Genomic DNA, 11,373 nt, shown 5'->3' on the forward strand with positions numbered 1-11,373 from the left:
GGTCGGGAAAATCCCCTGAAGGAGGGCATGGTAACCCACTCCAGTAGTCTTGCCTGGAGAATCCCATGGACAGAGAAGCCTGGTGGGCTATCGTCCATAATATCGTAAAGAGTTGGACACAACTGAAGAGACTTAACATGCATGCACCATCAAGGCAGGCACAACATCACGTGCTTTATTTATCTCACCAGGCTATGATTCAGAGTTCTTGAAAGTCCTTTGAAACTAGTAAGATGTTACACTGATATATTTGTTCTCAGTTGTAATATAAATGTATGAACATTTCTCCTACTCAAAAAAAATTTTAGCCCAGATAGAGGGCTAAGTAGACATTGCTATATGATACTGGACTGAGAAACTAATGTAAGAGGAAATACAAAAAAAAAAAAAAATTACCTTACCTTTCCTCAAAAAATTCAAAATAAAATTACCATGAAAGTGAAGGTGTTAGTCACTCAGTCAGCCCAACTTTTTGCGACCCAATGGACTGTAGCCCACCAGGCTCCACCATCCATGGGATTCTCCAGGCAAGAATACTGGAGTGGGTTGCCATGCCCTCCTCCAAAATTATCATATGATTCAGCAATTTCACTTCTGGGTGCAGACTCTAAAGAACTGCAAACAGGGACTTGAACAGATATACAAATACCACGTTCACGGCACCATTATTTACAATAACCAAAAGGTGGAAGTGACCTAAGCGATCACCTATGGAGGGATGGATGAACAATATGTGGTCTATACATAGAATGGAATAGTATTCAGACTTCAAAAGAAAGGAAATTTCTGACATATGCTAAGATCTGAAGGGAAAACCCAAACGAACTTTTTGGCCAACCCAATACAACATGGATGAACATGGAAGATACTGTGCAAAGTAAAATAAGCCAGTCACAAAAGAACAGGTACTGAGAGGTTCAACTTATTTGAGGCACCTAGAGTTGTCAAACGGAGAAGGCAATGGCACCCCACTCCGGTACTCTTGCCTGGAGAATCCCGTGGACGGAGGAGCCTGGTAGGCTGCAGTCCATGGGGTCGGACACGACTGAGCGACTTCACTTTCCTTTCACTTTCATGCATTGGAGAAGGAAATGGCAACCCACTCCAGTGTTCTTGCCTGGAGAATCCCGGGGATGGCGGAGCCTGGCGGGCTGCCGTCTATGGGATCGTACAGAGTCGGACACGACTGAAGCAACTTAGCAGCAGCAGCAGAGTTGTCAAAATCATAGCAACAAAAAGTAGAACGGTGCCTTGCCAGGAGCTGGGGGTGTCGGGGATGAGGGTGGGGAATGATGAGGAAGTATTTAAAGGGTAATGGGTTTCAGCTTGGGAAGAAAATGTTCTTCAGATGGATAATAGTGATCGCTGCCCAACAATGTGAATGTACTTACTGCCACTGAACTCTAGAATCGAAAGTTGTTAAAAAGGTTAAAACAAAACACAAGACAAACTTACCTTACTTAATGGAGAGGGAGCACCAGATCTAAAAGGAAACCAAAAAGAATAAACACTAAATAAACCTGAATACATTTGTAGAAGCATCTAAGTCTGATGCTTGGTCAAGCATTAACTTGTTTATACACAGACTTTTTTTTAGTAATGCATAAAGTATTTTCTAAAAACAATTTTTATCTGACATCTGCTTCTAATATTTTCCATCCACTTAATTTCTAGTGCTAAAAATTCTTAAATTCAAAATCTTTTTTTTTGTATCTCTAGCAACTCAGTTAACTACTGGAGTTGATCTGTATTGCCTATGTCCATCAAAAATAAACTGCTCAACTTGCAATTTTTAAAAATTTGCCCAAGAAGACCTGGGAAAAATAATGCTTTATAGATTTTTCTAAAAACTATCTGGTTTAATATTTTTAAAAGGTAGAAAACCCATGAAGGTTAAAGTACATTGTGATTCATTTAATCAAATTGTGATACATTAAAGGAACACTAGAATAAAAAGAAATCCCTACACACGCCTGATATGTGTCTCAACTTGCATGTCCCAGGGCTTGTCTTTTTTTTTTTTCATGGCTGTAATGAAAACTATCTATGAGAAATGTTCTTGTTATCCTGTGAAAACTTGAGAGCTTGAAAAGAATGGTAAGCTCAATGCTTGGGAAAATCAGGATGAAATACATTTCTGTTTTCAGTTAGATTACTGGTGGCACTGATTATTGTATACCATTTCCAGCAAAATGCTTCAGAAACAACTGCCTAAACAGCTTAGATTTTACTACCCCGAATTGGCAGAAAATAAATTAGTAAGGAAACATAATGAAGGAAAAAAAAAAGATTTCAGTAAGAAGACTATCATCAGGGTCTTAGAGGATAGTTTTCTATTTATTTACAGAGATAACAGCACACGTGGCAGGAGTAAAATAAAATTGGCAGAAATTTAGTAACTGGAGTTTGGTACAGTATCATGAATTTTTTGTTTTACTGGATATAGCAAAAGAAATTTAACCATCTTAGATGCATTTTAATATCTCTTATGTTCAATTTCATCTGCAAACACATGCCTGCCATTTCCTGTTTAGTTTTTACTGAAGATGAACATGAAATAAAGAGATCTCTCACGGAGATCTCTGTGATATAATGAAGATAGAGGCCTATGGGTAATGCTTGATTAGGTTATGTTTAGTTTGGCTGGTATCTTCAGTGTAACATACCCTATGGAGAAAAGGATATATGTTTATCTATGCTGCTCATTAAGGGTCTACTGAAATAAATGGAATAAATAAATAAATCACAGTGTTCTCTGTATCTCAGAAACTTAGGAACCTACAAATCTAGTACTAAGGTTGAAAATTCCCTAATGAGTTTTTGGTTAATAATTTCTCCAATCCCACCATTTCGTCTCTTTAAATATGTGGAAAAGCAAAGGAGTTAGGTCTAAATAAAAATTCAAGAAAGTAATAGTCTTAACCTTGCAAAGCCAAAACAGAAACATAGAAGCCACCTGATATGGTCACTTTCTAAGAATGAGTTAATTGAAATTAATTTGTTTCTCTCTCAAGAGCTTTTCATGAATCAATTCTTAGTGGTATGACACAATGAGAAATATTAATGCAGAAAAGAGAACTGAGAAGGAACAAGAACTTTTTGAACTATAGGCCCAAACTAATATATAAAAGTTTCTGACATATGCTATGCTCTAGCAAAATAAAGATATAGTAAAAATGACAGAATTTCTCTACCTACAGTTAAAGAACATCATGCTCAAACCTAAGTACAAAATATCATCACTGGCACAAGAATCAGTTTGCCAAGTTCTTTCATGAATGCTATTACTAAATGATACTTGTAGTTACCCTGTGGATTAAGCAAAAATCTACTGTATGTCTCCTCCAATCATTCCACTTATTGCACTGTATCTTATTTGCCTGTCTTCGCCACTAGATGCCAAATTTTTGGAAGGAAGCGAATCTCATTGTTTCATATCAGATAAATACATTGCAGAATAAATTAGTCAAACATCTTAACAGTTATTTTGTTATGAAACTAAACTGTCAGGATGTACGATCTCTGTTTCCATGGACCAGATTCAGGTTTCGTCATGATTTCCTCAAAAAGGGAGAACCAGAGGTGTTCCCACTGGGGCCACTGCTTTAAGAAGCATCATTTATCACTGATTAAAGTCTGAGGGCTCTGAGGCTCAAAGAGGTAAATAACTTGCCCAAGCCTCATCCTTCTTTAATGGTGGATTTCAGGCTCCGGTCCAAGTCTGTCTGTGCGCGTTTCACATTCCAGCCTGTCCTGATGAAAAACACAGGGGAGCCTAGCACATTTGTTCCTCTCTTACGTAATACACGGACTGCTTCTTTTAACCTGTTCTTTGGCGGATTCCCTACCCTACCACTGGCTGTTAGCTCTTTATAAAAGAAAATGCTATTATCTTTAGATATAAAATATGACATTACTTAAAGCCTGGTACTTATTTCAGTACTTATTTCAATTACTTCAGCTAGAGAAATTTAGTACACAGTGAATCACGTGGGGGAAAAATAAGGCATGAATGTAATTTAAGACAAGAATGAATGACCTATAGTAATGTACCCTAAATCCTGTAAAACATCACAAACAAACCATGGGTTTTTATGACGAACACATAAAAATGCCAATGTTTGCTACCAATGTGTTAATGGTAAGCTATCAAAAGAAGAAATTTTATTTCTTATTCATAACACTAATCCCTACACAGTTTTGGTCATAAATGCTAGCCAGAAAGATAGACAAAATGCATATGAGAAAAACCTGTCTCTTCCAAATAATTTTAATTACACTAAATTTGAGGTTTCTTGCACCCTCAATACCTAGTAAATCCACGTATAAAACAAAATCAAGTTCTCTCTTTTGTTCTGTGGAATTACAGAAACAGATAATGTACAAATGCGTATCACACAGTATTGCAGAAATTTTAAAAAATGAGTTGTCAATGGATATAAGGTACTAAATAGAAAAGGCCTACATATTTTTTAGCAGACATTTGAAAATGCTTCTTTTAAGTATCTACTTAGAATAATTTTATACTGCTTCTAGAAGACAAATAAAACCTCTTTAATTTTCTCTGTAACATTGTATTTTGGCAGTTCTGCCATGAGCCACAGGGAAATCTTTTGTTTACTAAACAAGTGAAGAAGTCTTTGATTTCTAAAATCTCAGAGGAATATCTGTACAGCTACCTAAGAGAGTTCGTTAGTCTTGATTTAACACCAAAATAAAGTAAAACCATTTATGCCAGTCACCTTGAGAGACAAATTCAAAAGTATAATGGAAAAAACACACATATGTAAAATGGGCAGAAATCAGTTTCAAATGTTCTAAATACCAAATGTGGACTCTTAAGAGTGTTTTTTGCATTTTTAGTAATAACCAAATGCAAAAAAGTCACTCAATACAGTACTCACCCTTCACTTAAGTTCCCAGGTAAGCACAAACACACAAAGAAATAAATAGTTAACTACTATAGTTCATTTATTTTAAAAATAGGGAATAAGCAAAGACAAGTTCAGAGGTGGTCTTAACCAATTCAGAAAATAAATCTGACAAGCATTAAATGATTTTAAAGGAGAGAGGAAAACTATGCTCAGTCAAAGGTAATTTAACACAAAAGACCATTAAGTTTTTATTTCACTACTCTAAATGTCCATAGCTAAATAGCCCAAAAATAGTTTGTAGCAGCCACAAGGGGGCAGCTTGAGATCTGAAGTTAGGCTGATGAAATTCACTCTGGGAGATGGCTTTTCACATGAACGCTGCCCTGGCAGATTTAAGCAGGGAAAAGGGTAGACCTGTGCGAGGTGTAAGGACATGAAGGGGAAAGACGGCAGATAAGCCAGTTTATCCGCCTTGCGCCCATGCACATCCTGCACTGCCCAGGGAGAGGCTCTCACTCCGGGATGTGCATATTTCCTCATCTAAACGGATCCACTGGCCAGAGGAGCAGGGACACTGCCCAGGCTTCCTGTGTCCTTTGGTTTACATCCTAGGTAACTCATCTGGCTTCCTAGACACCCTAATATGGTGTGCGGGAAGGGGCTGCAATTACTGGAAGTGGCCACCTTCTTTTGTGACTTTCTACTTTCGTGCCTTTTTAGTTGACGTCAATTTACCCGCAAAAGTACGATCATCCTTGGCCAACAGTGAAGTGGGGACAGATCTGGGACAATAGTACAACCCTGACAGAGCCCTTGAGAGGTCCTGCCATTCGTCACTCCAAACAGCTCTGCCATCACTGCCTGAGACAGTCCCACATCATTGTTTATTATTGAAAATTTAAGACATGCAATAATTTTTATACTAACTTGTCATAGATGACAAATAACCCTTAGCTAATGAAACAGCAAGCAAAAAAGTGACTTTGAGACACAACAATCTGGATTCTAGGAGAATGCCCAGAGAGAAACAAGCAGAAAGGAGATGCATTTTAATAGCTGTATCACAGGTAAAATCCATGGTCAGCCGACAGCCCTGCAATGAGCAGTTCATGGGTTGTCTCTGCCAATTTCTGCTGTCAGTCTAAACAGAATCAACATACAGCTGGGAACACCAACAAAAACAGATTTCAAACTGGCTCTGTAGAGAGAGCTACATTAAGTTTTTAGATGAAGATAATGAAGTACAAAATAGTCTCTGACCTTAGGAAACAGAAAATCCATTTAAACCACATATGAGGGTGAGGGGAAGAGGAGAAGGGAAGTCATAACACAGTGCAGTGCATGATTAAGGAAGGCTTCATGAGATGGCCCTCCTGGGATGTATAAGATGCCCGCACACAGAGACAAAGAGAGGCAGGCATCCAAGATGAGCAGAATTACAGTCTAAGCAAGGTGCTAAAATGGAAAAGGATCAGGTCTTGTGAACAGACAAGTATGACCCTGGCTGGAGAGAACAAAAATGGAACCTGGACATTTTGGGCATGTGATCGGGAAAAATGTATATAAATCTAAGTGTCCAAACACAAACATGGAAAATATATTAAAAGTGCACTTCTTGCTGCTCGATTGCTACTCTGTCTAGAAAAAGATCTCTGAGTCAAGTGTCAGCAGCATGCCACGCCCAAGGGTCCATGTGGGGAGAATCTAGAGTGCAGAAAGTGATGCCAGAGGGCTTTGCTTTGTCCACAGTGGGGCTGGTAACGTAACAGTGTTCAAAGGCTGCTTGGGAAATTGGAGTCATTCTTAGTTGTGCCTATTGACAGCCTCAACTTTTAGACAGGAGCAAACCTTTATCTGAGGACTGTGAATCCCTTCTGAGGGCAAATAAATAATTCAGCAAGTTCAGCCAACACAGGTAAAACCTACTAATCTGCTGCATTAGCCCACAGATCGCCTATATATGGGGTCACGCTATCATCAGTTAATGGGAAGGGTGGGGAGTTTTGACAGAACTGAGAATTACAATAAAGCATACCATGAAACTGCAGTACCATGATAAATCTCATTGCATAAAGAACAACTCTAGTATTTTTCTGTCTTATTCAGAATATACAACTAATGCGTACTTGTTTCCAGGTTTCTTTCCTTCTAATGTATTTAGATGCTGTTCAAGGGTCTCCATAAGACTGCTGGGAGCCTACAATAAGAAAGTACAAAATAAATGTCTGTACTGCTTTCTTTCAAAATAAACACACTGGAACATCACTGTAACTTTGTATGGTGGAGGTCTGTGTACCCCAATACATATGGGAGATAATTTCATTCCAGGTGCTTTTGGTACTTAAGTATTTAAATTTCACACAGTCTCAAACAGGCCCATCTTACATATACATAACTTCACTGCATAACAAATAGTGTTACAGTGTGGTTTCAGTGTATAAATTACATTGGATAGACTTTTTTAAAAGGTATTATTTAAATGTAGTAAACAATTAAATTCACAATGTACTTCCGTAAGAACACAGTGAAAAAGTAAAGATATTTACATGCAAATCAAAAATATAAGTGCCCAAATACAAACGTACAGAAATATGAAAATACAGTAAAATCTCACTTATCCACACTTGACTGAAAGTCATTACTTTATTAAAAAAGGGAGAGTGAAAGTTGTGGGGGGGAAATATAATTTTAATAGTTGACCACAATTAAGATTTCTTATTGTTGAGCTATTTATATACATAATATAGGGACTTTAGAAATTATTAATGTTTTAATAAGACTATTGCATTTTGACAAATTTAATACATATTTTCAACTTTTAGTAAGAAGTACCTGAATGTTTGTTTTCATAATTTTTAGGCAATATAAAGTGATGGCATTTTACTGTATATTAAAAAGAGAAATAATAGGTTCATATAAATATTCTACCCCATCTATTCTTCAAGTATTAGAAATCTAATTTCACCTTTCTTGAAAAATCTTAACTCAAATTAGACCTTGACAGCAGCATAGGCATTCAAAGACTATCATAACATTTATAAATTAATTTTGATAACTGTTTTTTAATTAATATAAAATTAATTTTGAAGCATTTTAAAGTAACTATGCTAAATGCTGAAATAGCTCACAGAATTCAAGGCAATTGTACATTTTACATTGTACCTATAATGACAAATGAAAATAAAATTCTTACTGAAATATTTTAATTCTGAAAGTTCAGATATTTAATATTCATTTTCATTTTACTAACACGCTCATAAGCTGTTTTAACAATAATGACTATTATATATGTAATTACATGATTATTTTAAGTGTAAACTACTAAGTGAGCCAAACATAAATTTACAAATTAGTAAGTGAATAAAAATATTAAATTGACCAAAGTGCTGAAGGTAGGGTACAAAGAGATAGCTAGCTCTATGAGCATTATATAAAAAGTTAATGTCTATAGAATAAATGATTACCAGGGGATATAATAAATTTTGAAAACTATAAAATTAGAATTTTTATATACAGCTCAGGTAAAAGTGGACCTAGCAAATTACAGTAAACTAAAACTAAGGGTATACTTCTAAGCTTTAAAAAATGAATTTTCAAGAGATAAAGAAAATTTTGCTCTACAGCAAAACTATAAACTACTAAGATGTGATCACTTAATAAACAGAATGTGTATTGTAACCTTGAAAAAAAGACAGAAATGGCTTCACAATTTTTAGATGAATCCACACTTGATAACTTCGAAACTGCCATATTGTCATAATTGTAATCATTACAATTGTCAAAATAATGGAACCTAGGAGGCCTGGGCATAGAACTTTAAAAGATTTAGGTCCTCTGAATATTAAATGCAATATAAAAGAAATGTGATTCTGTGCTAAATCTGTTTAAAAAATACTATTTATAGTTACAAAATAGAGAACACTACATTAAATTGACATCAAATTGATAACAAAAGTAGTAGTTATTTTTTCCTATATAATTTCTTAATTATCTAAAACAAAATGTAAAAAACTAGGATGATAGTTTGCAGTTTCATTTTTTTCATTTAATAATTTAAGAAAAAAATTAAAAACAAAGTAGCAGTTAAAAAATCACAATAGTTGAGACAAACACAGATGGCAAAACTGACTCTGAGGTGTCACTCTGCAATGCACTGCACATAAAATTAAGTTTGCAGCACTCTACCTTAGAGGTTCAAAGATGCTTTATTATTTATATCTCTTATTAGCACATTTAAAATCTAACAGAAATAAACACAAATATTTTCAGAGGGAAAGGAACTACTGTGATAATAAAATTCGTTGAGTGTAGGAATGCTGACCTTCTCAAGTGCATCTATGGCACTGAGCGCATCCTCCCATGCAGCAGACAAAAATGAAAATTGTCTCAAATTTCCAAAGGGGCAAAATTTTGGCAATGCCTCTGCTGTTGTAAAAGGAACTTCAGAATAATTAGCAGTACCCTTAGTGGCTTATTTTAAATAATGCCGAAGTCAATAGACCAATCAGATGAAAACACCAACCCAAAGAATAAGAGGCAGCTTGTGAAAGCGAATAAATAACAGTGATATACCACGGTTACTGATTCAATGGTACAGTCTTTAAAAGAAGACGTTTCTTTACCAGTAGTTTTTAGATCAACCAGAATTCCTGACATTAAAACCTAAGATGTTTTTCATGAATGGAGATATATTAAATTTGGAACATGCATGCACACACACCAAACAGGAAATAATATTTTGAAAATCCTTTTCTTGGAAAAAAATTCATAGCTGATTTTGAAAGGAACCATGCATCTACAACTCAGATGCTTTAGATTCTAAAGCATCATTAAAACCAAATGAAAAAAAAAAGGCAACAAAAAGAGCATTCTAATTTTTGATCATTAGCTCTAAGAAACCATTGGAAAGGGCTGAGGAGGAAATATTTCAGTTCTGATATCACATTCACTTCTTATCTAGTACTGAACTTTTGAGTATTAAAAATATTTTTCTTCAATATTTATAAAGCATTTAAAATGCTGTTATGATGATATTATATGCACAACTTAAGAAGGGCTACAGATGTACACCGTGGCAGATTCATGTTGATGTATGACAAAACCAATACAATATTGTAAAGTAATTAACCTCCAATTAAAATAAATAAATTTAAATTAAAAAAAAAAGAAGGGCTACAGATGCCACACTGGTATTTATTGTGCATTTTCTAAGTTAAAAGATATCCATTCAATTCCTCTGTGTCATCTTGCTGCAAAAGGAATTCTAATCCTTTCTCAGTTAGGAACAGCCTTTTCCTACTGCCAGTCGATAGGGAGCCCTTCTGCTCTCCCCTCTTTAATCCTCTTCCTTGGTGGGTATTTTTGTTCATTGCCATGGCTAGATTCAGTAGTCATGGCTGCCACAGAGAAGGCTGGCAGAGAGCAGAATCTAATCTCAGAGATCTTAGACTTCACACAGGTTGGCATTTCTGACCCATTTCCAGATTAGTCTTGGTTTACCCCTACCTGAAGGACTAACCCTAGAATAGCTCACCTTTCAGCTTGTATCAGACCATATTGTCACAACGGGTCTAAACCCCCATCCAATGATGAGCCTCCAATAAGACCGATGGAGACCTCTAAATAAAAATTAGGGAGTGTGTTTAGTTTTGCTGCTCATGATCCCAACAAAAACCACAATTAGGTTACTTGTTAAGGAATTTCAGAAGCACACAATACTTTTGAATTGAGATTTAAATATCTATTGGAGAAATGAAGTAGAGGATTTTTTTTAATAAGGAGGTAATTTTAAAATAAATGCTAATATTAAAGTTTATGTGACTCTTAAGGTCATAACAAAAGCAGAGGAGAGAGCGTTACCAGTGTCTAATGAATCTCTGCATCAGAACAGCTTTCTACTAATACCAGATCCAGAGCAAGATTTATCTTCTTTAAGGATGAGGGTGGGGCTCTGTTCCTCAAATTATGACAATACAGACATCATTAAATAAAATATTATGTCTCTAGACTTGAGAGATTATATAAATTATAATGAATATTACATATCATTAAAATTAAACCCAAGTTTATAAATCTTCTTTTAATAATTTTCTAATTTTACAAACAAAAAGGTATTTAAATATTCTTCTAAACCTTTCTTTGTCTCCCTTCAGACTCTGCCCAAACTAAGTGAGACAATTGAGGACCTATTTTCTTCTTACCTGCCAGCCTGTTAAACAATATATCTAGTTTTACTTCTGTTCCATGGCAAGAACAGTCTATATAGTTGAAATAAAGATGACTCAACATTTCTAAAAGCTAATCTTTGAGTTAAATATCCATCTTTTTTTGGGGGTTAACATATAATTTATCTAGGTTAGTTTTAATGTTTATTGTATTTATATTGTATTGTATTGTATAATGAAAATGTTTATTGTAATTAATTTTAAATGAAAGCACACTGATTTTTTTGCTTTTTATTATAGTGATACAAAATTCATAAATCTTTATCTAATAAAGA

At 35.2% G+C, this 11,373-nt stretch overlaps 1 protein-coding gene across 5 annotated transcripts in view; it reads right to left on the minus strand.

The window, feature by feature from the left end:
- SNAP91 (synaptosomal-associated protein, 91kDa) overlaps window positions 1-11,373 on the minus strand; it is a 168,523-nt gene that overhangs the window by 77,026 nt on the left and 80,124 nt on the right. For all 5 annotated transcript variants that reach the window (XM_010861747.1, XM_010861746.1, XM_010861745.1 and 2 more), the window contains exons 9-10: window positions 7,001-7,071; window positions 1,456-1,483 (exon numbers count right to left, since the gene is read on the minus strand). In XM_010861747.1, coding sequence (XP_010860049.1) covers window positions 1,456-1,483; window positions 7,001-7,071 — 99 coding nt within the window. The remainder of the gene's footprint in view (window positions 1-1,455; window positions 1,484-7,000; window positions 7,072-11,373) is intronic.

The sequence above is a fragment of the Bison bison genome, unplaced genomic scaffold (assembly GCF_000754665.1).
Source record: "Bison bison bison isolate TAMUID 2011002044 unplaced genomic scaffold, Bison_UMD1.0 scf7180017864473, whole genome shotgun sequence".
Classification (NCBI taxonomy): domain Eukaryota; kingdom Metazoa; phylum Chordata; class Mammalia; order Artiodactyla; family Bovidae; genus Bison; species Bison bison.